The sequence below is a fragment of the Ilyonectria robusta genome (assembly GCF_021365365.1).
Source record: "Ilyonectria robusta strain PMI_751 chromosome Unknown BGZ61scaffold_8, whole genome shotgun sequence".
In the NCBI taxonomy this organism is placed as follows: domain Eukaryota; kingdom Fungi; phylum Ascomycota; class Sordariomycetes; order Hypocreales; family Nectriaceae; genus Ilyonectria; species Ilyonectria robusta.
The window spans coordinates 272,055-299,947 of NW_025764442.1; the positions used below are offsets into that span (position 1 = coordinate 272,055).

At 49.8% G+C, this 27,893-nt stretch overlaps 7 protein-coding genes across 7 annotated transcripts; 3 read left to right on the top strand and 4 right to left on the bottom strand.

Moving 5' to 3' along the window:
* Nucleotides 1–845: 845 nt before the first annotated feature.
* Nucleotides 846–2,773, top strand: BGZ61DRAFT_493211 (uncharacterized protein; the record flags this gene model as incomplete). The annotated part of the gene is made up of 4 exons (XM_046250621.1): nt 846–945; nt 996–1,543; nt 1,589–1,691; nt 1,740–2,773. The coding sequence occupies 4 exons, from the start codon at nt 846–848 to the stop codon at nt 2,771–2,773; spliced, it is 1,785 nt and encodes a 594-aa protein (XP_046105149.1).
* A 3,528-nt stretch (nt 2,774–6,301) lies between these two features.
* On the top strand, nt 6,302–8,450 carry BGZ61DRAFT_418434 (uncharacterized protein; the record flags this gene model as incomplete). Its single annotated transcript, XM_046243438.1, has 6 exons — nt 6,302–6,577; nt 6,608–6,713; nt 6,764–6,931; nt 6,982–7,617; nt 7,670–7,842; nt 7,896–8,450. 6 exons carry the CDS (start codon nt 6,302–6,304, stop codon nt 8,448–8,450), a joined length of 1,914 nt encoding a protein of 637 aa, XP_046105150.1.
* Nucleotides 8,451–10,586: 2,136 nt separating this feature from the next.
* BGZ61DRAFT_388543 (ketopantoate reductase PanE/ApbA C terminal-domain-containing protein) lies at nt 10,587–11,980 on the bottom strand. The gene is made up of 3 exons (XM_046242785.1): nt 11,678–11,980; nt 10,953–11,611; nt 10,587–10,888 (listed from the first exon to the last, which is right to left on the bottom strand). Exons 1-3 carry the CDS (start codon nt 11,874–11,876, stop codon nt 10,676–10,678), a joined length of 1,071 nt encoding a protein of 356 aa, XP_046105151.1. The 5' UTR covers nt 11,877–11,980; the 3' UTR covers nt 10,587–10,675.
* Nucleotides 11,981–12,949: 969 nt separating this feature from the next.
* On the bottom strand, nt 12,950–18,897 carry BGZ61DRAFT_493214 (uncharacterized protein; the record flags this gene model as incomplete). The annotated part of the gene is made up of 12 exons (XM_046250622.1): nt 12,950–13,610; nt 13,661–14,148; nt 14,197–14,329; nt 14,383–14,685; nt 14,742–16,528; nt 16,562–17,070; nt 17,125–17,431; nt 17,484–17,717; nt 17,843–17,953; nt 18,023–18,169; nt 18,222–18,598; nt 18,651–18,897. 12 exons carry the CDS (start codon nt 18,895–18,897, stop codon nt 12,950–12,952), a joined length of 5,304 nt encoding a protein of 1,767 aa, XP_046105152.1.
* Nucleotides 18,898–20,749: 1,852 nt separating this feature from the next.
* On the bottom strand, nt 20,750–23,135 carry BGZ61DRAFT_388544 (aminotriazole resistance protein). Its single transcript, XM_046242786.1, has 7 exons — nt 22,934–23,135; nt 22,709–22,835; nt 22,361–22,635; nt 22,259–22,310; nt 21,785–22,208; nt 21,398–21,714; nt 20,750–21,342 (listed from the first exon to the last, which is right to left on the bottom strand). The coding sequence occupies exons 1-7, from the start codon at nt 22,984–22,986 to the stop codon at nt 21,088–21,090; spliced, it is 1,503 nt and encodes a 500-aa protein (XP_046105153.1). The 5' UTR covers nt 22,987–23,135; the 3' UTR covers nt 20,750–21,087.
* A 1,170-nt stretch (nt 23,136–24,305) lies between these two features.
* Nucleotides 24,306–26,764, top strand: BGZ61DRAFT_218874 (heterokaryon incompatibility protein-domain-containing protein). Its single transcript, XM_046238076.1, has 2 exons — nt 24,306–24,772; nt 24,829–26,764. Exons 1-2 carry the CDS (start codon nt 24,421–24,423, stop codon nt 26,523–26,525), a joined length of 2,049 nt encoding a protein of 682 aa, XP_046105154.1. The 5' UTR covers nt 24,306–24,420; the 3' UTR covers nt 26,526–26,764.
* Nucleotides 26,765–27,804, bottom strand: BGZ61DRAFT_218875 (uncharacterized protein). Its single transcript, XM_046238077.1, has one exon. It carries the CDS (start codon nt 27,724–27,726, stop codon nt 27,004–27,006), a length of 723 nt encoding a protein of 240 aa, XP_046105155.1. The 5' UTR covers nt 27,727–27,804; the 3' UTR covers nt 26,765–27,003.
* Between the last annotated feature and the right edge of the window lie 89 nt (nt 27,805–27,893).

Consider the following 27,893-nt stretch of genomic DNA (forward strand, 5'->3'; position numbering starts at 1 on the left):
GACCGCCCTAACGCACCTCATCGGCCGATAGCATCGGCCTGATAACACACATCGCAGCACACATCGCATCGCACAGGCAACAAAGCCTCCACCACGCATTGAAGCCCGACCAAGCCCACTCCACCCGCAGGGATCCCGTCTGCTGCACAGCATAGCCCGGCGCCCATCATCAGCCGTCTCTCGCCCGGTCGCACAAGACACTTCCTCTTCTCTCACCTCCGCTGCACTTGGTTCCCTTTGCAGATAGGTCCACAAGGGCGTTCCCTCCCGACAGCCTCCTTTCCGGCTTGCCGTGCTGCCCTAGTCCTGGTCCCTCGCCGGAGCCTCGTCCACGAGCTGGACTCGCCCGCTGCACGCGCGCCTGATAGTCGTCGCTGCGAGCTTGGCATTATCAACGCTGCGCAACCCACCATCGCCCGGGAGGCGGTGACCGGCCGGTTCTCCTTGTATCCTTCTGAGGGAGAGGTGTGCAGCGCTGTAAAAGCACGCCTGTGTCCGCCCTCTCCTCTCGCCCTCGCCCCCTTTGTACTCTTGCACTTTTCCCTCTGTGGTGCGTCCGCTGCTGCTACGTTCCCTCAACACCTTTTGTTGCGTCCATGTTGCGCAGAACCCCTGAGCGCTGAGTAGCCGCCGCGAGCTGAAACTAACCGGTCGTCGCTTTCGTCCACCGAGGGGCTATGGAGATGCCTCATACGAATGACAAGGGCCCGTGGTCGCACGAGGGGATGCGTGAAGTTGATAAAACCCCCCTCGCCGGCCCTGCCGTAGGAGAGGGCTCCGTGTCTGGCACAAGTGATGGCCAGGCAAGTGTTGCGTCCAAGAAGAGAATGAGTTCCGCGAGCGATATGTCTAAGCAGCAGGTCGAAGAGCTGGTGAGGCGGTTGACGATTGATGAGATGAAGTCGAGGTGGTTCGACGAGATCTTTGCCAAGGTCAAGACCGAGCGTGAGTGTAAGAGCCCGTCGGGATGGGTAGGCGACTGATGATGGGTGCAGTTGTCGAGAATCAGGTGGCAGTATCTGATACCATGGATACCCCGTCCACAGAGGCAGGGCCTAGTCCCCGACCGACTCCCATCGACATGTCCAGCTCGCAGAAAGGGTCATACCAAGCAACTGTCGAGGATCACCCGGAAGACGTGGACGAGGGCGGCGAACTTGGAAGTCGGACCCAAGACTCTGCACGGGGATCCCTATCCAACACCGCCTCCACCGACAGTCCAGCGTCGTCTGTCGTTTCCGAGTCTGCCTCCTCCAAGGTATCCGCCGTGTCCTCGAGGCGGCCTTCTGCTCCCATGTCTGCGTCGCCCGAGTCGCCGTGTCCGAGCCCCAAGACCCGCCCGACGGTGCGCTTCTCAGATAGGGGCCCTGTCGTTCTTCATGGCCGTCCGAAGCTGATGCCGCCGCGTGTTGAGGTTACTGAGATGGATGCCAACAGCGCTGGGCTGTCGGCGGTCGATGTGAAATGGGGAAGGCTGTTTGATGACAACGGAGCGCCTACACCTAGGTTTGGGCAGTTACTTCGGGGAATTGCCAACTACCTAGTATGACCATACCTCCATAACTTGAATGCCGACTAACCATGGTAGATTTCCGAATACAGTCCGATCAACTCCCTGGTCATTCCCCCGGATAAGCTCCACGCTTTCTACTCCCGATACAAGATCGAATCAGAAGCCCTCCCCTTTCAAAGTGAGTAGTAACCGTCAAGCCCAAAGAAACTAAACCTAACAAGCATAGACATGTTCGACTCCAATCACCGAAAAGACTTTGTCAGCCTTGAGTGGCTGTACCAGGATCTGCAGTGCAGTTACCATCTCGTCCAAGGCCGACCAAACTCGACCCCTCGAGTCCCAGCCTTGACGCCCTCGGGGTTTGAGGACTGGATGGTCCGCATGGTCCAGGCCTTCCCTGACCAAGAGGCCAGACGGCTCAGCTACATCGTCGCCGAGCTGCCCATTGCTGCCGATGGGCCATTGCTGGATGGCAAAGCCGAGAGGCTGCCCAAGCAGTTGTCGCGGCACCTCCTCCCCGCCTCGCGCCACAGAGAAGTCCACGACTTTGTCATCACGGCGGTCCACAGCTGGATCAAGTCGGTTGGGTTTGTAGAGCTGTCCACGCGGAAGGAGGCGCGTGGCGAAGAAGGATCCCGGTCTACGCGGGCGCGAGAGGAGACCTCTGGGCGGCATCGATCTGATGACTACCGAAGCGAAGGGACTTCGACGCGGCACCGCCACAAGTCGCGAGACAGATACAGCAAGTCGAACGAGCGCGGGTCTTCTCGCAGGGACGGCCGGTTCGTCTCTCGAGCCAACTCAGAGGGAAACGTCCGGCGCTCTGAACCATCGCCGCCGCCAGTCGGCTCTCACAAGTCCCGGAGTCCAACATCGAGCAATCGCTACCGCTCATCGGTCTCGTCCCTCAACAGCGCCGCCACGCCGGACGACTACGGCCTATCGTCGCCCAGCCACCAGAGCTCGTCCTCCAACTCGCACTACCCCCGCATCACCACCTCCGGCGGGGAGCGTCGCAACCGGGAGCAGGACTATCGCTACTACCAGGGCCGAGCCTCCGGCGACGCAACGCCGCGGACCGTCGTGGGCGGCGGCAACGCCCGGCGCCAGAGTCTGGTCGTCGATACTCAGCAGCCACGGGACGAAGTAGGCCCGGCTTACGACGAGTACTCCCGGACGAGCCCCCGCGTGGCGCGGAGCGGCGTGGGGGTTGAGGATGGGGGGCCGTATCGCTCTGCGCACTCGGCCGGCGCGGGATGAGAGGTTTGATCTCGGTGAGATAGGGCGGATTGTCTGTCTTTACAATTTCGGTGGTAATGCGATAATGTGTGAGTTGAGGTCTTGGCCTCGGGAGTCACGCAAACACTGCTGAACTCTCTTTCCTCTACACCTATTTCATGGTGTTGCCGTTCCTTTTTTCTTCTTTTCTTGGCCCTAGGTTGGAACATGAGATACACCATATAAAGAATGATACAACTGGTAAAGGGTTTCTTAGTCGGTACTATTTATTTAGAGCGAATGCGGGATGTAGGATCAGTGTGTCTGAGAAGGGATGGATGGGATACGACCGTAACGAATTGACATGAGCCATGAAGCTGTGCTCCGCTCGAGCCTTATCGTCGCACGTGGGGTTTTCTGCATTTCGTAGCCTTCGCCGCAAGGCTGAGTCTAGAACGGCGTTGTTGTAAGTTCGGGGGCGTGGGTTTCGATCTTTCGCTTCTCGGACTGCAGGGCTAGTGTTATCGGACGCTTGGAGTTTGAGGATGACGTGATGGGAAAATGGAGGAAGGATTACCAAAGTATTGTGTCTAAAAGCTAAATCCATGACTTAAATATCCGAATGATTCCCTGAATAGAATAGTTTTAGACTTCCCTTTTGTTCGTTATCAAGTCCATCAAACGTAGACGATGACCACTTCAACCATCGTATATGTTAATATATTTGATAATAATCGGAAGGGAAGTTGGCCTTTCGACGGCGAGAGATGTCAGCCAGTCCCTCTTGTATCATTTTGCTCAGGATAAGGTGATTGTCTCAAGCTTGTTATCTATAGATAGCAAAGCTGTTGACTGTAGACAGCAGGGTTGAAGGTAGAAGGGTTGAATTGATGCTTACGGCAAATATCAGTGTGCAAGAGCTTTATTGCAAAGCTACTGTCTCTTCTGGTACTGGATGTAATACCAAATGTATGTCTCTAATTTACAGATACTATATGGAGTTAATGTATCTGAGGATAGGAGTAAAGCTGAAAAAGGACGAGTGAAATACTGTGAGACTGAGGTTGGTTCTCGATCGGCCTGCATTAGGCAACCCGGCAGTCTGAGTTTGATCGAACGGCGAGATAATATTGTAGCTTTAGAACTGTACTTGATCTAAATGGCTTCAGTCTTTGGATTGGCTGGTTTCTGCTTGTGACTCTCTCGTGTTGCTCTGCCTATCGTGATATCGAGGCACTGCAAGCTGAGACTGTTGTTTGTTTTAAGGTGAGATGGTCTAGAGCTAGGTGTGGATGATGAGGATACCAATCTATTTTCTGCATGGCAAATCTTGAATCGCGGGAGGTATTTGGCTCTTATTATGCTAGTTACCTCGTAGACCGCCGGGGTTTGGGGTGTCATAAATGATAAACTGTCCTAGATCCATTCGGATTTCTGAGGAGGTGCAACTACCTGCCGCGCATCTCAGTGTCTCGGCCTGTTCGTCTCAGAGCGAGGGAATCGTACATGAGCGTGGGGTTGGACTGCCAATGTATGAAGCGCAGAACAGCGTCAAAAAGACGGCAAGTGGCTGCGCGTGCGACATGACAAGTCGTTTATGCCTGATCATCTCGTATGCCAACGTGATTGAGAGATCGACCATAATCTAGAGAGGTGGTCATTATTCATTTGAATGCGGCGAGTCCGGTAAATAGGACACAGAATGAAGAACATGATGCACAGAACCTTGCATCTCGCCTCGAGGCGATGAACGTCTCGATCGCCAAGTCGTGCGTGAGAAGGCGGGGAACTCGTTTTGGTCTACGCCTCAAAACGCCAAACGAGCACTCACCCTCACCCTCGCCGGTCTCCGCAATACGCAGAATAAACTGGATTGGGCTTCTCAGACGCCTCCAACTGCAGCGAATTGAATCAAGACCCAAGCTAATATGTTAATGTCTGGCTATTGGTTGGCCTGCCCGATGAAGTCATGGAGGATGGTCGCAGCGCGGGAATAGCGCCCCGGAACAAAGAGTCGCCCCTGTGACCTCGATGGACTAACAAGGCTTGTAGCATCATGACGTGAGCCTTGTCGCTCATAAGCCAGGCCATGTACCACTGGGATTTATTATCTTCATGCTACCGTTTAATTACAGCCCCTCTCTTGACAGACAATTGCCGTCCCCAGAGAGCAGGGAAGGATTCGGCGTTAGGGCAGATCACACGTTGCGGCTGCACCACCCAGCCGTTGCCTAGACTTTGGCATCGCGATCGCCCTTGGCACCGGGCATCAGATGCGAAGATCATCGCATTCCCGTGTTCGTTAGTGTGCGTAAAGTCGGGCTAATTCCCGCTGTGGCAAGGTGGTTGTAAGCAAAGACTTGCTCTCGCGCGACGTGACATGATGTGCGCTGCACAATGATGTCAATGACATGGGCGTTTGGTACCGCATCGTTCCGTGTGCCGGCTTGGTATGGCACTAGCTGCGAAACTCGATTGACAGAAGCCATCTCGCGGACGGGAAAAGGTTCCATCCAAAAATGCAAGATTAATCGCAGAAGAACCGTTCGGACTCAAAAACATGGGCGTCGTATCTTGCACTGTAGACTTGGTTGTCTCGGCTCTCCAGAATCCCATGCCCACAGTTGGTGGCGCACCTTGGAATGCCATCCTGCTCTTAATTTGGTTTGTGCCCCCACCGAACAGTGTAAGTCATTTCACTGATCCCCTTGACTGTCGTAAGCCTCCACCTAGGTCTCGGGACCCACGAGACTCCTGCTACAGCTGAGATACCCAGAGTGACATCATATGGTAAGAATCAACCCCGCCGATGTTAAGAGTGTGATGTAGCTCTATGTAGATCTAGGAATTGCTGGGACTTGTGGCACCACGAAAATTAGGTGGGAATCAATGTACCTTTTATTTGATGCTCTCTGCTTGGCTGAGATCCCTACAAGGTACAAAAGTGGAGGCTTACGACAGTCAAAGGGATAGACTATGAACTCTGTTAAATGTGTTAAAGTTTCCCCGGATGGCTAGTTGTGTGGATAATATGGGGAGGATCGTGGAGGTGGATTATTGTACATTTCCTTAGTCCCGAAGACGACCATCTTCACACCATCAACAGCCGAGAATGCTGCTGCCTTCTAGTTGCGCATCACTTTAGGATGCGCTTTGTGCTCCACCGATGTTCCTTTCAATCCTCTCACGGGCCATCACTTGTAATTTAGACGTCATACATTGCCTTGCAATCAGAATGGCCTGCCCACCGTGTATGTCGATCGCAAACGGCGGGCCCGACCACCCCAGCTGAGCGGTATGACGTCGATCAACGGAACCCACCGCACCCAGATTTGCCAGATTACAAGTCCGAGGACCTTTCGTACGAGTCGGGTAAAGTTAATTACTTTACAGACTTAGTGGCCGTCACAAATGTCCCTGAGGTACATATAATAGGACTGTCCCTCGACTGTCCCGGTACCCTTGGCTTAACTTTTCGGGCAGCTTCTGATTCTGCCTTTAATGTCTCTCGGGAAACTATAATTCCAACTTACATTGGCTTAGCAATCCCAAAACCCTAGGCATTCAATCATGGGATCTGAGAAAGACCATGGTAGGCCCTCTTCGGAGGATGCCTCACGTACGGAAGTCGACCATGCCGAGAACTCAATGCGTCCTTCGGATGAAGCCATCTTTGACAAAAACAAACTCGTATCCTCAACCAAGGCCGCACACCCCCTTGCTGGATACACCCATCAGCAACTCGCCCACATGGGCGAGAAGTACGCCCGAGAGCACCAGGGCCTTACGGATGATGGCGAGATTCGAGCCTTCCGACTTGGCGCCATCATCGCAGGCGACATGGATGTCGATGACAACATTGAATCACTTCGTGAGAAGTACTTGAGCGTCGAGGGTCTTACAGAGGAGGAAAGAACGACGCTCGTCGACGAGGTGGAGCACAAGTGGAGGAATCCCAAAATGCTCTACTTTCTAGTGACCAGTATGACTCTCTCCGATTGACCTGCATATCTTGTTCTAATTTAGTCCCAGTCTGCTCTCTCTGTGCTGTCGTTCAGGGCATGGACGAAACTGTTGTAAACGGCGCGCAAATCTTCTACAGGCGAGAATTCGGCATCGACGGCGACACCGACCACGATAGCTGGATCACCGGTCTCACGAACTCGGCGCCATATCTATGCTGTGCCGTGGCTGGATGCTGTGAGTTTTACATTTCCCAACCAGTCCCCTCATTTACTAATGTTGGCAAGGGATTACCGAGCCGATGAACAAGCGCTTCGGCCGCCGCGGCACCGTCTTCATCTCATGCTGCATCTCTTTCCTGGCCTGCTTCTGGCAGGCATTTACGAACACCTGGTGGCACATGTTTATCGCCCGTTTCTTTCTCGGATTTGGCATCGGTCCCAAGTCCGCGACAACTCCCATGTTTGCCGCCGAGTGTTCTCCCAAGCTCGTCCGCGGTGCCCTTGTCATGCAGTGGCAGATGTGGACCGCCTTCGGAATCATGCTCGGCTACGTGGCGGACTTGGCCTTCTATGGAGTCCCCGATTCGAGTGGAATTACCGGCCTCAATTGGCGGCTCATGATGGGATCGGCTGGTGTCCCTGCCCTCATCGTCTGCTCTCTGGTCTACCTGTGCCCCGAGTCTCCCCGATGGTACTTGACCAAGAACAGACACAGCGAAGCGTTCAAAGCTATGGAGAAACTTCGATTCAACAAAATACAAGCAGCTCGTGATCTATTTTATGCTCACACGCTGCTTCAGGCAGAGTCCGCCATGTCAATTGGCCGGGGAAGTCGCATCAAGGAGTTCTTCACCATTCGCCGCAATAGAAACGCCATGTTGGCTTCGCAAATTGTCATGTTCATGCAACAATTTTGCGGCGGTAAGGATTCATGTTGCCCATTATATGTTAAAGTTTCTAACCATGGTTATAGTCAACGTCATTGCCTATTACTCGTCGGAGATTTTCCTCGAGGCGGGATTCTCGGAGAAGAGTGCACTTGCTGCATCATTGGGCTTCGGTATCATCAACTTCGTCTTTGCAATTCCTGCATTCTACACTATCGATACATTCGGACGACGAAATCTTCTTTTGACTACTTTCCCAGTAAGTGCATCTGATGCCTACGATGCGACAAATCAAGAAGCTCACAATCTTAGCTTATGGGACTCTTCCTACTTTTTACTGGTTTCAGTTTCTTTATACCCGAGGACAGCAAAGCACACATTGGTTGCATTGCCCTGGGGATTTATCTTTTCGGTATCGTCTATTCTCCTGGAGAAGGCCCCGTGCCATTCACCTACTCAGCCGAGGCGTATCCCTTATACATCCGTGCTATGGGCATGTCACTCGCGACAGCTACCACCTGGTGCTTCAACTTCATCCTCGCCGTTACGTGGCCATCACTCCAGAAAGCGTTCACCCCTACTGGAGCCTTTGGATGGTATGCCGGCTGGAACATCGTCGGCTTCTTTCTGGTCCTCTTCTTCCTTCCCGAGACAAAGGGCAAGACTCTTGAGGAACTTGACAGTGTTTTCAATGTTCGCCTCTCAAAGATCGTTCGATACGGTTGGGCACAGTTCTTCTGGTTCTTTAGGCATTACCTCCTTCGCTCAAATGAGCCTAAGCCCATCGTTCCGCGGGCAGGTGACGAGGCACACGATGAGAAGGCTATGCTGCAGGACAGAGACCCCCAACCCAGTGGGAAAGTTTAAAAGAATTTAAGACTGTTAAGGTGGAGGAGAAAAAAGTTGGAAAATGAGAATTGGAGAAGGAATTACAGACATGTATCAAAACATAGTGTTCTGTCTAAATTATAGCTGCGCGATATCCAATTATACCCTGCTCGCTTGTATCACAGGAGATAAGAAAGTTCACTGGGGACCGTGTGAATCACCAAGGAGCCAAAAAGTCGATTCTGTGGCGATCTCGATGCATCATTAACAGGAACTCTTGAGGGAAGGATGAGTTACCCTTGCGTGGGGTTATACAATAATGTTAATTAGCTAGGCAAAAAAAGCACACCTAACCAGTTTGAACGAACTTCAGGCCAATCGGCTGCAGCTGAAAGAGCGAGCTGGCCAGCTTGATTAGCTATCATCGCTTTCTCACCCTCGCTTTTCCCTCCCCTCACTCGGGATAGTTTCTTGGTCTGGTTGTGATGAGCATGTATGTTTGTCCCAATACCTTAGTTGTTCTCGCCTCTGCGTATTTGCTTTTGCAAATCTCTTTGCGAGAATAAGGTGGGGGTTGATGATTCACTTGTCAGTCGTTTGGAAATGTCGTTTTGTGTCACTTCTATCCATTGCTCAGGTATCATAATGCGTTCTCCGCTGGTTTCCCGGGCCTGTCGCTCCCGGTGCCGAAATTTCTCCTTGATGTGGCACATGTCGAACATTTCCATGATTGTTGCTTCCACGGAGTCACTGTGTCTTAAAAACCTCTTTTTCAGTCCAGGTCGATGAAGCGGAGGGAGGATAGCAGAAAATACTTGGCTGAACGCGCCAGTACGAGGGGTGATGGTTTCACGATTGCCTATCGCCCTGGCTCTCTCTCCTCTACCCCGCACCTAACAAAGGTTGTGACAAGTCCATCATTACGCTCGCCTTCCCAATGCCATTTAGTGCAACTGACCAATATAAAGCGTTTGGTCACTGTATTGTTTAGCTCCTTAGATAAATTAGCGCAGGCCATGTTTGGAAACGAGTCTCTCCATACGGGCACTGAGGACAGGCAATACCACGCTTAGTGGTGATCCCAAATCCGTACTTCTCCTCTGTACCTGTACAACCGGCTTCGTCACCACAGGGACAAAAACTACATTCTCAACAATGTGTTTAACTTTGGCCTTGCATAGAGGGTATTTGTTCTTGTGATGCTCATTTCCGTACATTTAGGGCAACTTTTTGGTCCGTATATAGGTGTATTGTTTTGTGGTAGTGTTGGTTTATTCGGGTGGAGGACAACGCGTTTTAACTTATATCGATACTTTAATATCAGCCCATCCGATGCGGGGTACAAATTGGGAGCATGACTATTTATTTCATCATCACGGGCCATTGGCCGTTTCCGGACTTGGATCCTGTTGAGCAGGAGGAAGAGGTGCAACGTCGTTTTAAGAGCAGAGAATTCCCGACCACGAAAGCGAGTCATGGTGATAATATAATCCGAAAGTGCTGGACTGGTGAATATATGTCAATGATCGAGGTGGTTGGTGATTTGCAGAGGGTAGTCTATTCTTAACCAAGTGTTGGATACCTTAGTTAGAGGGGACGGAGGCATCTTAGATCAAAACAATCATCAGATTCTGGATCCACACTCGATTGAGTAGTTGTCCCTTGGCTTGATTATGCCGTACGGTATCCAACAGAAGGCATATAATTAAACGGTTATGTAAACCTTAGAACATAGTTAACCTGTTTCTGTCCTAATTGTAATGGTTTCGCCTTCCCTGGAACCACCGTAATCGAAAGTCAGGAGTTAACTAGAGTATTTAGCCAATGTTATGATTAGAGGAGTGTTAATTCAAAGCGCCCAATAATTTTGTGCTTGATAACAAGACAAGAGATAATGAGATGGGAGTAGAAAAAGTTAAACAATGGACATGGAAACTATTAATGACTTTATTATGTACATAGTAGTTCACTCGCGATATATTCGATTTGAGAGCGACTATATGAGATTGTGCACCAGTGCTATAGTCAGTCTGGCACCATGTGAGGTCGCTAGAATGTGCATCCGAGATGGCCGGACTGCAGTCATTCGAACCTGGCTAATTTAGAAAAGGTAGTTCAGCATCTGGAGGGCATCAAGATAATTGAAACTCACGGAGGCGACGAAGTCAAGTAGAGGCGTCTTTTCCTGGAATAAACATGGGCTCAGGAACTAGCTGCTGACTGGAAAGCAAACGACAAATGTAGATTCCAACTACATCAAGTATCTAGGTTGTTGAACTGTCGGACTTCACTACCAAATCGCCTGCGCCGTCCCCTTTGCGCACCGGCATAGTCACCATTCCCTTTCTCTGCTTTGTACGAGCCTGCAAGGCCTTGAGAAGCGAGTATACGATTGTCAGCGTTGGAGCCGGAACACCTAGTCTGTGCGCTTCTCTTAGCGGCTCTCCGACGATGATTTCTATTTCCAAGAAGTTGCCCTGCAACGAAACAGACCAATGTTAGTTAATGATACCACTTACATATATTGCATTGAAAACTTACCTTTTCAACATCCTGCAGCATACTGGGCCGAAAGTATCCGTCCATGGATTCAGAAGCCAAAGAAATGTCCTCTTGGTCGGGTGCCAGCTTCACCCCAGCTGCTCTGGCGATGCTTTTGATCTCCAGCATCACGGGTAACAGAAGTTCCGTAATAGGGGAATTGGCGACCCTGATGCTGGTTGCATCCATACCTGTGATTGTGCAGATCGAGTTGAAGGATGCATTATAGACCAGCTTTCGCCACCTCATATATGCCACATCTTCACTGTATTGCCCCGTTGCCTTTCCGCTTGCGTTGTACAGATCAGTGAACTTTTGAGCCGCTGCAACTTCATCCTGCACGGCTAGATTGGGGTTCCTGAAGGCACCGATTATCAGGGTATCATGATCCTGGTGGAAGATCTGACCTGGGCTCTGTTCAGAAGAACTCATTCGAGAGATACCTGAGATGACGATGTTTTGTGGAAAAGCAGCGATGATGGGCTTTTCGATGTTCAACCCGTTCTGGACCAAGACAATGGAGGTGTACCCAGGCGTTACCGCTGGAGCAATAATTTCGGCGACTGTAGGAGGGATGTCCGGGATGTTTTTGGTGCATACCATAATAAACTCGAACGGGGCCAAGTCGGTGTCTTTGACATTTGGAACATTTCTCGAAACTAAGCAGCTTTTAGTCATTGATCATGAAGCGGCAATCCCGTACTGTGTTTTGGACTCAATCCTACTATTAGAAGGCCTCCATGATGGAATATCACCGTGATCAATCGACCAAATTTTGAATCCATCAGCTTTGACAATGTCGTAGTTTGACCTGAGCACGCCTGTCACGGTTGCAAGACCACCGGCTTCCAAATTGAATGCTGAGATTGTGCCCACCCCTCCGAATCCTACCACAAGGATATTTGATTTGGATGTGGAGTTCATTTTCGATGGTGTAAGCAAACCGGTAGCTCTTTGGTGTCTAATGATGCGGTGCTTTCCTGAGATAAAGTATGACAGGTACGTCTTGCGTCCGAGGGATTTTTAAATGTTGGCACGATGAAGATCGTCTTGTTGCTCCCCGCCTGGTAATACGCTGCATATATATGTTTCGTTTGCAGGGATTTACGTAAGTAATTTGTTACTCATGTTCGGGTCTTGCCCGTTACTCCATAGATAACGATTGTGTGCCGATGGCTCGTGAGATAAACAGCGTAGCATCGATCATCGATCATCAACAAGCTCTTGAACCCGCATGACGGTGCTATTGAGTGAATTTTAGACATGACGTACTCTTCTATGTAGTAAATTTCCCCGCGAGCTTGAGATTTGCTGTATACCTGATTAAGTTACTACTAGCAATAACGACTATCTCGACAGTTCCAAGGCTCGGGATGGAGAGCTTCGCTGAATTGAGAACAGCACCCCCACATAAAAAACGAGGGATCTACACCCCGTCAAGTCTGGTTTAGTGCGATAAGGTCGAGGACCAGGAAAATGAGCATATCGTTACCCATTGGCCCCATACATATCTTGGAGTTTACCCCGCCCGGCCAAGGAGCATCGCAGCCTTGCTGAGCTCTTGAGAGCAACGATAAGGGCACCGCCTTGCTACCGCGATCAACTGGAATGTGAGAGCTGCGATTAAAGTATAGATGCCAAAACTCGATCCATGCGTGGGCGTTGGATGCTGACAGCAGAAGATTGAGAGTCCTCCCACTCCCTCTGTGTCGACATGGGATCTTGGACAACGGTGAGTCTCCGCCACGATAAGACACAGTGAGTTCAAGAGATGGCCAATTCATTAAATATGGGGAAAAAAGGTTCAAGAAGACGTTCCCATCGAGCTTTGCATTTGACCCTGAATTTGACAAATCGTACAAGGAGTTGATACCTTAGAACTAATCTTGCGCCCTGCGCTCCTGTTTGGCAGCGCCGCCACAAAACACTCATCCTTGGCCATCTCAAATTCCACCAGAGCCAGAGCCGCTAAAAATGCCATAATCGCGATGCGTCCACTACTTTTGCAAGATATCCTTAATTACGCTGTTGATGATTCCTGCCGTTTTTGCAGCATGCGATTTTCCCCAGAGTTCAAAATGCTCACAATCCAGTTTGTGCGTCTTCGTAGCAGGGGCCAGATCTTGCCATCGCGCCTCGGCCGCTAAGTTCCTGTCGCTCTTACCACCTACGGCACTGATATAAACCACAGTGTTAAGGCGGGATATAACATCTTGGTCAAGGGCTGACAACGAGCTGATGGGAGGACTATCGAGGGCGATCAAGCTAATCGAATCGGCAGATACACCGGCGAATTCGGCCAAGAGCACAGTGAGACGTAAAGCGGAGAGACCGCCAAGCGACATACCTACGACAACCAAATTCTCAGATCCGATGTGAGGTTGCACAGCCTCAAGATACGCCTCGACATGAGTACTCGTAGCGTCTTTTCCCTGATGCTCGAGTGCTAGGATCGTGACACCCTTGTGAAGGTTTTCCAGCAATGGAATCGCCGAGACAGAGCTGCCTTCTGAGCCAGGGAGAAACACTAACGTCACACCATTGCCCCGCTGGACTATAGTGGAAGAGACATCGGCGGATTCTGATGCGCGGAGCTGATCTTGATAAATATTGGCAAGGGCAGACGGCGTGCATTTCGAAAGTAGCATCCCTCTGACACTGGAAAGTTGGTCAGTAAATATGCACAGAAAATTGCCAAGAAAACGTACCCAACCATGGGCCCTGAGAGTTGCTTCGAAGCTGTTCCCATAAATTCGAGATACGACTTGCTGTCTAAGCCGTGCATTTTCAGATCGGTGTCGCTCATAGCCTCAACCCCAAGAACTTCGGAGGCGCATTTTGTAAACACGAGGACAGCCAGGGATGATTCTCGCTGTTCCTCGTTCGACATTGGCCTCAGTCTAGGTGCCCTAAGGCTCCTTCGGTTGAACATGGACTCAGACACGAGGGTTGTAGATTTCTTGAGCAAGTGTTGGTCTGGGAACCCCAAAACGATGTGCGAGTTGACGCCACCCCACCCTGCAGCCGACACGGCCAGGATGTCGTCAGGCTCAAGCTTGGTCTGCTTTGTTGCTAGTATGATGGGGAGGTCAGGGTTGATCATTTGATTCGGTTGTTCAAGACCCATTGTCGCCGGTACAACGCCTGCTTGCATAGACTTGCATAGCTTGATGAGCGATACAAGTCCCGATGAGTGCTGAATTTATGTTAGAGCAATGGGTGTTATTGTGGAAGGTTTACTTACTTGTGTGTTTCCTATATTGCCCTTTGTTGAACCAACGGTGAAATGGTGGCCGCTACCTCCTAGTTCCTTGACTGCAAGACTGAGACCTTCCAGTTCTAATGCATCACCAATCGGAGTCCCACTTCCATGAATTCTATAATCAATTTGTTAGTGATTGGAATGTGTGATAATATCATGCCCGCTTACTCGGCATATTTGAGCTTCTCGGGAGTAATCTGAGCCACGTCCCATGCTGACTTGATGACATCGGCTTGTCCTCGCGGCGATGGGACCTGGTACCCGGCCTTATCCAGGGCTCCGTCCGATCCAACACCTGTTCCGAGTATTTTGGCGTATGCAGTTGTTCCATCAGAGGTCGTTGCTGAATATCGTTGTAGGACAACCGCAGTGACGGCATCAGCAGGCACGGTTCCATCCGCACGAGAATCGAAGGGATTGCATTCTCCCCGAGGAGAGAATATTTGTCCTTGCTGCGTAATGTAACCACCCCTACGTCGAATATTAGTTATCTAGTATAGCGCGGCGGGTGAGAGTAGGAGACTCACTCATATAGTTGAACGGACACGCCGCCGACAATGGCCATGTCACACCGACCAAGCCGAATGGCATCAAAAGCCTGTGATAGGGCGACAGTGCTACTTGCGCAGTTGGTCTGGATCGTGACGTTTGGGCCTCTAATGTTGAGGTGGTATGCGGTACGAGCAGAGATGGAGGGCGCTACGAAACCTCGGTTTTGTCGAAGGAAGGTGTCTGTGGCCACTGACTCGGTATGCAAATGGTAGGCATGATTAGCAGATCCGACGAATATGCCAATGCGTCCACCAGGCAAGTTCTGCAGGTCTGCTCCTGCATCGACGAGAGCTTCATACGCCACTTCCATGAACAGTCGTTGCTGGGGATCCATCTCGGTGGCCTCCTCCTCGCTGAGATTCCAGAACTCGTTGTCAAAGTCCTCGATATCGTCAAGAACGCCGGCTCGCTGAACCCAAACATTTCCCGGGAGAAGCTTGCGTTCAGTGCAATCCCTGTCAGATTGAAGCCCTGATTTTCCATCCATCAGAATCTGATAGAACTCGTTGACATTTTTGGCTCCTGGGAAGCGTCCAGCAATTCCAACAATGGCAACTTCATGGCCGTGAGGCATGTCGGAGACTGAAGTTGCTGTGCTTCGCGTAGACAGAGGAGTTTGATCAGATAAGGAACCAACAGAACTGGCAGTCTTTACTGCGCGTCGGAAAACTCGAGACTTCTTCTTCTTTTCGCCAAATAGGAGCGCTTGACTCCTGATTGTGGATTTGTGGAATAGCTCAACAAGCCGCACGGCTTTCGACGGGAATGAAGCTTTGAGCTGATCATGCAGTTTGGGAACGAGAAGACTGTGGCCACCAATGTCGAAGAAATTGACGTCAACTGGCGGACGAGACTGCATTCTCAGTACCTCCTGCCAAATCTTGGCGACAACGCGTTCATCTTCAGCAGGATCCGAGATATCAGTCTCTTCAATTTCCAACTCACTCCCGCTCTCCAGAAACTCGCCATCTTCCAAGATGTTAGAGCGTGTAAGCTTCTCGCGCATGGAGCGAATAGCCTTGTGGTCAATCTTGCCATTGACATTTTTCGGCAGGCTGTCCAGGACGTGGATTCTTGACGGGATCTTGTGGCTCGGTAGGACCTTTTTCAACGCGTTCAACAAATTCGTCGATGAGATCCCGATAGGCGCCACAAAGGCAAGCAACTCAAGGCCATTCTCGGAGATTTGAACCGAGGTCTCTTTAACGCCGAGAGTTGCGTCTAGAATGGCACTCTCAACTTCTTCTGGTGCAATCCGAAATCCGCGAACCTTGAGCTCTCTGTCGATTCTGCCCATCACAAGGAGAGTACCATCGTCCTGTAGCATCCCTCGGTCGCCGGTCCGGTACATAAGAATGCTTGATCCGTGAGTGGCAAAGCTCTTTGCCGTGATTTCTGGCTTTTCACAATACCCTCTGGCAATCTGAGGCCCAGATACGCAAATCTCACCCTCGAGACCTGGACCCAGGATTCGTCCAAAGCCCTCTGCGCAGATATGGATACCTACTTGAGGGTTCGGGCGCCCTGCGGATATCACCTCGGGAAGCTCTTTTGACTTGTCAATCTTGTTGAAGGACACCGCAATGGCTGCCTCCGTCGGCCCGTATGCGTTGACCAAGTTGATTCGGGGTTGCCATTTGGCAAAAATCTCATGAGAGGGTGCTTCACCGCCAATGGAAATTTGTCGAAGACTGGGTAGTTCAATATCCAGCGGTAGGGTTTCTAGTGCGGTTGGCGTAATTTGCATGAAGGTGACGCTATTCTGGTCAATGACTTCGGCAAGATATTCTCCGACAAGCTGTTTGGGATATTGAGCAAAGCAAAGACAAGCACCCGTGCAGAGCGCATTACTCCACTCTAGGATGGAAGCATCGAAGGAGAATGATGCCAGTTGCAAGACTCGAGTTCCAAAGCCGACCTCAAATACATCGGTGGAGGCTCTCACGAAGGCCGCCAAGCTGCCATGCTCGATCATGACGCCTTTTGGTTCTCCCGTCGAACCGGATGTATAAATGATGTATGCTATATCTGCATCCGCTGTGGTGAACTTGATTTCGTCTTGCGAGACTGCCGTGTCATTGGCCTCAGATGGAATTTCCTCATTCACTGAAGTTTCATCGATGACCAGTTTCGGCTTGCAGTTGGCCATGACAGATGTTTGCTGACGCTGGGTAAAGTCGGGATCGAGGTAAACAAATATCGCACCACATTTAAGAATGGCAAGGATCCATTCAATGACTGCAAACCCGCGATGAAGATGAATGAGAACCTTGTCTCCACGACTTATGTTTCTCCTTCTCAGGACTAGTCGATTGGATATTAGCAGGTGCCCATCTCATCGATACAATTTGAACGTACATTTCGCTTTCTCCTCGCTCGAAGCGTACAGCTCACCGTACGTCATGGACTTCCCTAGCTCGCTAGAGAGGAGTGCCATGGCTTCTGGGCGCGTTTCTGCATGTGCATCAATCCAATGGTGAACGTGCACTAAAGGATTCGATTGCATTTCTGTTGGTTGTTTCGGCAAATTCGAGTGTTCGGGGAGCCATTTCAACATTTCAGTCAACTTCGTCCCTTGCACCTTGCTGAGAGCACACAGAGAATCGAATTGAGTCTTCATGTTCGCCACAGCCGTGCCCGAGAACACTTTCGGGTTGTAGATTACCTGTACGATGTTAAATGTTGAAACCAACAAGATAAATGGAAGAGTAACTTACACCAAGTTTGACGTCGTTCTCGTACTCGAGGAAGCAGAAGAACAGGTCCCAAGATCCCTCGACGGGGAAAAGCCTACAACCGGACTTCGCTAGCTTGGGTGAATACGTTACAGCCACCTTCGGCGGTATGTAGTCGATGTTCAGGTTCCGGCAAGATCGCACAACCTCCACAGCCGGGAACAACTCGGCCCTTTTGACGGCACTTATGTTCTTGCCCACTGCCGATACCAAGGACTTGAACGAGCCATCTGTTTCATGAAGCGTGTGCCAAAGGGGAATCTTGACTGGTAGTGCGTTCGCAAACTGACCAACACAAGTCACCATTTCCTTATTTCGGCCACCAAAACCGACAGCAGGACCTCATCTCTGCCAAATTGAGGCCTTGTTTTGTCAATCACAAGCAACCCCACCAGGGACGTGGCCACGCGGAACCATGACGTTTTGAATAGCTGACTCCAATTATCGAGGTCCTTAGACGCTGTTAGTTAAAACTTCATGTAGTGTTATTGCGTTAGGGTACTTGCAGACTTCTGAAATACACACCAGGAATCGATGTGACGGTAATTTTCGTTCGAAACAGAAGAGTTCGAAAGACTTTTTGGCCAAAGGGAATTGTTCTGGTTCAGAGCTTGATTAAGAAGCACACTCTGGTTATCGATGTAGGCTTGAGATCTAGCCCGGGCTCTCTAAAATCGATGTCAGTGTGTGTCATTATTCCTATCAATAATATGCCCCTACCTCTATCATATGCATGGTATGGAAAGGCACCACAGGGGACAGTGTAGTTTCGGGGTTATCCAATAACTCGACAAACTCGCCGGAGATGTTGGTCATGGACTGGCCATCCACCACAATATGGTGGCAGGTAATGTAGACCCTAAACACTTCCGGGTCTTGAAGGATGACCCAACGAGCCGGAAGCTCGTGTTGAAGCGCGAATGGCCTCCGCAGGATCTGGGTCATGGTTCGCTCTTCAATCGCGGAATCTTCCCGGTAGACGATACGAATTTCTGGATTCACGTCGTCAACCGTATATTCCTCCATATTGGGTTTGCCATCGATAAGTGTAAACATGGATCGGAGTGTCGCGTGTCTTGCAGTCAACTTTGTAATTACTGTGTCGATTAGTTAGCATCCACACGATTTATTTGGCTGGGACTTACTGACCGTGAAGTAATTCATCAATCGTAGGCTTGGGTCCTGATCGATTGTGGAGGATGTCCCATTCCAAGGTGAGGTTATACTTGGTACTGAAAGGGTCAGTTTGAAAATCTACCCACATCCCCTCCTGACTCTTTGTCAGAGGGTAAATGCTTCGTGATGTGACTGCCTGTCTTTGACCTGTTGGCGTTGGGTCGTTGTATTGAGAGCTCGGCCCTGACAGAAGGCACATGTCCCCCTGATAGAGAGGCATGATTCTGGATACCTCAATGATGGAGACAACGGAAGAAGAGGCAATGATGAAGTTGGTGTGGCTTTAATGAACAATAATGTAGAAAAAGTAGTCATATATATAGATTTAGTCACAAGTTACTCGATTACCTTGCCTGTCCAAGCAAGTCTAACGCCAACGGAACCCAAGTCGAGATGACACCACCAACTACAAGCCATGACTGATATTTCGCTCAAGGACCCGCTGCTTTGAGGCCGCCCTATGGACGGGGAATACTTCCTTTTTAGTAATTGTGTCATGGACTAGACCCTCTTTTCCGAAATACCGGTTCATGTTCAGAATTAAGAAAGACATTTGACTCCTGTGCGGTACAGTATTCGGGGGTTTTGAACGTGTAATCAATATATTCATGAACCCTATTAGAATCACCACACTCCCTTACTTGTTAAAGTACCCCATTCATTATGCTCATACAATGGCAGGCAGCCGGGACCTCTGATAACTTACAGTAAAGTACAATGCAGCAATATCGGTGACCTCCGGATGCTCTTTCGTATATGGTTACATTAAAGCAAGGATCTGCAAAGAGCCTTGACATTGGCCCGTGTTTGTGGGCTGTCACCTGCACCACAGTCCGCGAAATTGAATGCAGGTATCAGCCCCAGTAGGGTGGCTGTTGGTTATTGGCTAACCATCATGACAAGAGACGGAAGCGAGGCATTGCATGTCCAACAGTAATATCACAATGGCCCATGCCCATGTGGATTATATCCTGCGAGAACTCATGAAAGAACAATCCCACGTACTTCAATACTCGGTATATCCAAGACGGGATTTTCTTGCGCCCAAAATGGGGTTTTCACCAGGTAAACCATGCAATGCAACCCGTTCATACTTCTCGGCATGGTGGGTGATGTGTCATGGAGACGGCAGCCAACGGGGCACAGAAACTCACTTCTGTGGGTAAACTAGACACAGTCGGTATTGGTTTTTCTGGGGACCCTTTGGAGCTGAAAGTTTCTCCGGTCTCGGCCTGTTTTATGTGCTTTTTGCCACCGCTGTATTTCCTTGGTTCATCCATACTTGGATTCAGGGGTATTTTGGGATCTACTGCATGCCAAGCCTCAGATAACCAACAACGGCCCACCTTCTATTAACATGAGTCAATTAATTTCATTAATCCTTCGTGTTACGAAAAATCCAATAATTCGACCGTAAAAAGTTTCCAGCCCCGCTGGTCTCTTCACATGTCGGGCAACTACGCAAGTGCGGCACTGATCATAGCACTATGCAAACGGCATGGCATGTCCATTGTTATAATGTCGCATCAATGTTTATCATTAGTCACAGTCCCTGACACAAGATCTACTAGAGCTTACACATTTCACATGCCAAAAACCCCGCTTCAACCGAGAGTGGCGCGATGTCCGGCGACTTTGTCCTTCTCAACTGAGGTTGTTCGTTCCACAACGGCCTAGGCTATTACGATATGTTTTTGGCTTTAGGCTCGGCAGCAGCTACTGCAATGTGACGTTGTATACGGAAAAATGTCATAAATGGACAAGGGCAGGGGCAACCTTACTAGTTCAATGATATTCATGAAAACTACGTCGCCCCTCTACACCCCTGCTTGTCCACCTGGTAACTCACATCGAGAACTTTGTGGTCGTCGATTTCTTCCTTCGATAGCATGTATGGGTTCGGCATGATGTCAGTGACAGCTTGAACTGGTACATATTAAAGGAATTACAAGACATCTGGAGGGAGGAGTAATAAATTTCTCCCTTCTCTTCATATTGTATCGTCATCTTTGTCACACAGTTCTCCTCCCTCACGTATCTTTGTGCTTTTAAAGCTCAATATCTAGCAAACAGCGTTTAGTAGAATCCCTAAGCATGGCTTTGGGGAGATTCGGAAGCCCGTAATCTAATCTTATCTGATCATCTCCCCACGCTTTGTCCCCACTGCATCCGCCCACTAGCTGCGACTCCCTGTACGGTAACACGGCCTTTTGGAGATGTACCGTCTTCACCGTCCCCACCGACCCACGAATCCAATTTCTACCTCAGTTCCGGTCCCACGATGTGTCTCCACCAAATCCTTGACCACCAAATGTTCCTTCCCTGTCGATCCGATCCCTTCCTTATCGAGCCGGTCCGAAATCGATTACTCGTGACAGCACACTCGGCCATGACCAAAGGATTGTTCAACCTACTGGGATTTTACTGGCGAGCCCGTCGGGGAATCCTCTTTGGGCTTCTCGGGGACTGAGGCTTTCTTTGATGGAAAGAATGCAGCAAGGAGAAGACCAATTGCAGACATGCCTATGGCACCGTAGTAGCCTGCTCGGTAGCCCTCGAGTACTGCATCGGAACTCTCCTTGCCCCCTTTATTTGACGTAACCGAGTCTGTGATGACTGTGAGGACGGCTACACCTAAGACTGCGCCGCCGACGTTGAGGAACATCTAGTTGTATGTATTAGCATGATTATAATCTCGGGGACCACCATTGTTGTCGCACATTGTATACTCCCGAAACTGTTCCTTGAAGCGCTCCAGTTGCTGTCGCCACAACAGTAACATTTCCTACAAAGTATACTGTTCCTACGCCGGCAATGTAGAGAATCATGCCTGGCAAGCAGAGTCTCCAGTAATCGTCTCCCGACTGCATCCGGCACAGCAAGATGATGCCTGCGGCGCAGAGTAGCCAGCTCCCGAGAAGGAGATTACGCGAGCCAACTGGCTTGAGTAGCAGGGGGATGATGACGTTAACCGCGCAAGCAGTGATGCCGAGCGGAAGGAAGCGGAGGGCGGTGGACAGGGGTGAGAACCCGAAGCCTTGAATCAAATTCGTCAGCACTTATGTTCAGTGGTAACGAAGAAATGCCTCTGGGAATGGACAATGTACTTTGGAGCTGTAGAGTGAGAAGGTAATTGCTTCCCTGCCATACCGCGTATGTCAATGCCGCAGCCGCACAGCCTAAGACACGAACCCTGTCTTCGAACATGTAACCCGGCAATATGGGGTCTTGTGACACTTTGACCTCGAGAAAAACGAAGATCGCCAGTAGACACCCCGCCGTGGCAAGTGTGGCGATGACGTCGGGTGTATCCCAGCCATTGATATTACCTGTGGTGAGGCCGTACACGAGCAGGATGAGGCTGGAGACGGAGACTAACGTGCCGAAAATATCCAGGCGAACAGGGAGTGTAGACCACTTGTTTTCTTTGTCGGATTCGGAATGGGTCGGGTTGGGGAGGTTTTGAGTAAAGTATAGGCCGAGAGCAGCAATCTCGAGAGCGCCTTCGACGATGAGACTAAGCCAGAAGATCTAAAGTTCCTGTTAGTGTTTCGAACTTCCGCGGCGATGTCAATACTGACCCACTCCCATGTGACAAGGGAGGTAAAAAGTCCGCCGATAATAGGTCCGAAACTGCATCATCGTTAGCGATAGCAGGGTGCCGGTGTTTAGTGACGCCGTACACAAAGCCAGACGAACCCGCAGCCCCCCAGGCGCCAAAGGCTTTAACACGGGTATCCGGGTCGTCGAAGGAAAGCGCTACAAGTGACTGCGCAGCTGGGATTGTAAATGCAGCAGCAAGTCCTTGAAAGGCTCTGGCAACCACAAGCCCGATCTTATCATTGGCTAGGCCGCAGGCTAATGTTGCGATATTGAAGAGTGTCATTCCAAAGATTAGGATGTTCTTGTGACCGAAAATGTCGCCGAGACGACCGCCAGCCATGAGGAAACCACCAAACTGCGCCGCAGGACCGTAGTCAGCGACATGTATGCATATGAGGGGAGGTTCTTGGAAAGTTTAGTAAGCATACCGTCAAGGAATACGATGTGAGAATCCATTGCAAGGAGCCATCATCGTAGCCAAGCTTCTGTTGGATGGTAGGTAGGGCGATGTTTGCCATGCCAATGTTGGCAATATCGATGAAGAACACGAGACACCTGTATTACCAACCGTGAGAAGTGAGCGGTCAATCATTGCAAAAACAGGAACTAGGTTCTAGCAGCGGCGGGAATAGCCCCTTGATGTTTCTCCTTACACGATGATGAGGGTAGCGATGGACGCTCCTTTACCAGGCTTGCTGTCTGCCATGATTGATATGCCGCGTCAAGTTGAGATCTTTGGAAACCCGAGCTGGTGAATATCCAATAGCCTTGGACAATCGGTTAAAATGCCGGTGTTTGTAGTGGGGGTATAGAACAGCTGAGCTCAATCTTTATACGAGCCGTACACAGTTAGGCAAATATCGGAAAACGTAATGTAGGCAAATACCAGGAAACGTAATGCAGGCAAATGTCAGGAAACGTAATGGAAAGAGATCGGATTCGAGCCTGTTGCGCTAGTAAGGATAAATGCTGGGCGGGCCGCTGACAGGGGTGCCGACAGTGGAGAGACAAAAGTTCCAACCCTCTCCCTGCTCACACGCTGCGGCATGGGTAAATATGCAGTTTGTACCTACGACTGAGGCAGAACCAACAGGGCCATCAGCCCACAGGCCTGATCTTTGCAGGATCTGATAAGGTAGGCTTGCGGGGCTGCTGGCCTGTGAAAAAAGCAGAGGCCATCTACGGAGATGATCTCCGAGGAAGACAAACAAACGATCGGCAGAAAAAAACTCATTGATGGAGAAGAGATTCGCAAACGGAATCCATCTTGAAATCCGCCTGTTTTATCTTGCTTTAGCACTCACCCCACAACCTTAGCCAATCTTCCATAATGTCTTTTGCGTAAGATGTTAATCGTAGCGTGGCCCCTTAAAATCGATCTTAAAATAGGCATCATGCTTGCCCTACTTACAAATGAGGCTATAGCTGCTAAGATTAAAGAAGTTCATGGTAATTGTTAGATGAAATGAGATTTTCCTTACATTCAACTAGTTCTTAGTAAGCAAGCAAGATGTGTTTTTTGGATACTGCAAAAACAACGAGTCTACAGCACAATAACTTGTAGATACAGAATGATGAAGGGATTGTAGAATTTCTGGATTTATTTCTGTGCCCAAACCTACCTAGAAGAGTCTATACTTGAGAGAAACACTCGCCAACCAAAGTCCCCTGCCCTCCGAAAGTCACCGAATTGCGTGCCTTGGAGATGAATCGCCAAAGCCTTGTATGTTTAAGATCTGCAGGGTTTTAAACAATCCTGTGAATGAACACTCAGTTTTTAATTGCATCTCAATATTCAAATAATATTTTTAGATAATGTTAGTCATGAAGGGTATCTTATTTTCCACTACCCACAGTACTAATATCATGATCATGACTACTGGTAGGTGACTTGGCGAATGAACTTGATCGTGATTCTATCACGTGCTGTCTTACTTAATGGATGCGCACGTGATACAGCTGTGAGGGGAGGGAGTACGATCGGATGACTGCTGAGGTCAGCTTGAGATCCTAAGATGTTTCAACGTGCAGGAGTGGTATTTTCTTCACTTTGATGTTCATTCAAGGCATTATCAAGAACTCTGATCAGCCAAATTTTCGTTCATACCCCTGAATTCTGCCTTTTGTGCTGTGCCCCTCGATGACGGACATGGATGTTGCGGATGCCATCACTGACGACTCGTTGTGTCCATCTTGTTTTCATCTGGACACGGCAGCTGCTGTGGAGTATGATAGCCCTGATATCTTTGTGGATCAGAGAAGTTTGGCCGTTGTCGCTTCGAGATCTTTCGACCATATTCAGACAACTGCGGCATCGGGGTGTCACCTGTGTGCCTTTCTCCTGAAGGTCGTCGACTTCTTTGGATTTAATCCCGAAGCAGACAGAGACCATAGCAACATAGTTTTGCGTCTCCCAATCGGGTTTGGGAATCCTGAAATATCATTCCCCGTCTACGATTCTAAGTTACACGCTCAATTGTATGGATCTACACGTATGTCATGCTCTATTTCGGCCTTGACTGTGGCAACGACTGATTTGATACAACAGAGGATAGACCATGGGGCCGAATCCAGCCCCTGCCTGACATATGTACGGATCAACTCTCGGCCGACAGCTTGTGGTTCATGAAGACTTGTCTCGAAACCTGCCAGAAGTCGCACCACCTCTGTCAACAAAATGACGGAATATTTCCGACGAGGCTTCTCGATGTAGGAACACGCGACGACAAACTTGTCCGACTTGTCGAATCCACGAGCGATTCTTCCATGGACTACATTGCACTTAGCTACTGCTGGGGCAACTCGGTTAGCATCAAGACAACCTCTACGACCTTGGGCAAGATGAAGTCTGGAGTTGAAATGGCGGAGCTTCCACAGACGTACATTGACGCCGTTTCACTAACTAGGGAACTCGGAATCAGGTATCTGTGGATAGATGCGCTTTGCATTATTCAAGATTGTTTCCAAGACTGGGAAAAAGAGTCCACAATCATGGGCGGGATCTATTCAAAGGCCTTGCTCACAATTGCTGCTACCTCGTCGTCCTCTGTTGGGGAGCCGTTCTTGCAGCGTGATACTACAGGCGACTCGAGTACCGGCGATAGTCATCCTAGCATCTTCAGCGACTGGATAAATGTCGGCGAAGACTCATCCTTGATTAAAGCACGACTTATTTCGACATCGGGGGTCCACTGGAGATGGTATGAGGATAAGGATCCCACATCTACCGACGAGCCTTTGTCACGGCGAGGATGGACCTTGCAGGAACGATTGCTATCTACCCGGCTACTTTCAATCTCCAAAACTGAGATACAATGGATCTGCCAGGAATCTGTGACTTGCGAATGTCAATCCAACCTGAACTATCGCCGCGACTTTGGCCTAACTCCGGTGCGCCAAATCACACTAGCGCAAGACGCCTACGACTTCTGGCACAAAGTAGTCGAGAGCTACACTGCAAGGGACCTTACCAAGCCGAAGGACAAGCTTCCGGCAATATCTGCCATTGCGGCTGCGGTACAGCAAAAGATTGGCTCCGACTATGCCGCGGGCTTATGGACGGATAACATCCACTTAGACCTACTCTGGCGCAGCCGAGGTCCTAGAGAGCGACGACCACAGACCGAGTTTATTGCGCCGTCCTTCTCGTGGGCATCTATCGACGGAGAAGTCGACTACTACTGCTTCAGAAATGGAAAGAAGCCCTACCACAAGATTTCATCGGTTGTTTCCGTTGAGACATCAGCCAACCCCGAGGCTCCGCTAGGACGTGTCAGAGGTGGTTCACTCACAATTTCCGCACCCCTGGTACCTTGTTACGTGGAAGAGGCCTTTTCTGATGGTTGGATAGTAATAAAATTGGGCAGTGCAATGTTAGAGATGTTCGCGGACACGGCGCTTCAAGAATTCGTTTTAACTACAGAAGATGACACAGTCCAGAAGTATGCCTGCAGATGGAGTCCCTTGAACAAAGCTCCACAGCTATGGGAGACAAAGCGAAGTAGTTCAGGACCTGCTGGCATACCTCAGCCAGTCTCGAGTATCGGACATTGTGATGATCGAACACACTGCTGGGCAATTCATCTCGGATCATTCTCATTACCAACGTGCCACGAGCTGCTTATTGTGGGAAAGTCACAGACAATCCCAGGAGCCTATGAGAGGATTGCGCTGGCATCGTGGGAAGGAGGCCCTGACATAGAATTGTTCGAGCAGAAAAGCCCGAATATGATAAAAATAGTCTGAAAATGCAGGCTGATAGACGAAGTTACTTTTTCCAAGTGAAGCAGCCAGCCACTGGATACTGGAACCTGAGAATCCTCCCGCAGACATATTGATACCTGAAAGGGTGACCCAGAAGCCAGTCGGAAGGCGAAAGCGGGTAGGTCTATCAAGTCATAACTATCACAACGGGCACTATAGTCGGTCATAGCAGCTTAGAATACCAAAGGCATGCTAGTTTTCTGTACCGATAACACCTTTGAGTGCGGGTCTGAGACAGTCTAAAGTAGGAGAACAACGATGTCAATATAGAAGTAGACAATTGGGACCTGAACCATTTCCGAAGGGCCCATTCGTTGAATAATGGAACTCAACATTGGCCTAACCACCCTCGTCAAGTTAAACGATGTCCCTTTTATCCAACATTGGCCGTCATTCCCATAACGCAGCTCCAGCGTACTTGGTTAATACCAATCTGAATATGAAGCCCTGGTACTTGCATTCATTGACCCTTTTCAATTAAATCCGCCGCAGTCGATTTAGCTTCTAGACAATCCTTCTCCCTGTAGAATCTAAGGCCGAAGCGAATCATGAATGACAAAGAGTCGCCATAGACCTTTGTGACGAAAGCGAGCTCCTTTTCGGATAGAAAGTGGTCGGAAAGTTGCCTTGGCCCTTTTTGATTCGCACCCACATTCAAATATCCCATGACCTCATCGGCTGGGTCCTCGATATCACTGTCCTCATCCTCCTCATCATCTTCAGGATCCACATTTGCAAAATCTTTTGCCGCGGCACAATCCGCCTCCTTATTGATATCGAGCTCCATGTGCTCCATGAAGATGGCCGAGTTTCCATGGTCGCGGTTGACGTAGAAGAGTTCTTTTTTAGAGAACAAGTGGTCCACAAGCTGCTCACGCGAGGGGTTGGTTGAGTTGTCGTTGTCCAAATACTCGTTGTCTTCGTTGTAGATATCCGCGAACTCCGCGGCAGTCTTGGATGCCTTTTGGCAATCCTCACTGTTGTGGAAGTCCAATTCGAAATGGTACATCATTGCCGAGGTATTCCCCCAGGCGTGGTTGACATAGTCAAGGGCTGCTTGAGAGAAATAACGGTCTGCAACGTGCCTTTCCAGCTCATTCTCAAAACTCTTCCGGGCATTCTCTTTCTTCTGCTCCGTGTTCTTTGGACCATCCTGGTCTGGCTGATTTTGAATTTCTGACATCTTTCCTTTCGAGTCCTGGGTTGGTGGTATGCTGTGATCCTCGCGAGGCTTGTTTGGCGGATGGAAAGTTCAGATCAAAACGACCTAGAAGGCTAGCTGTCTTGGGCCACACTGTGGGGCTCCTAACGGAGCAAGCTTGAGGGTTAAATCAGGTGATGGGGGCCTTG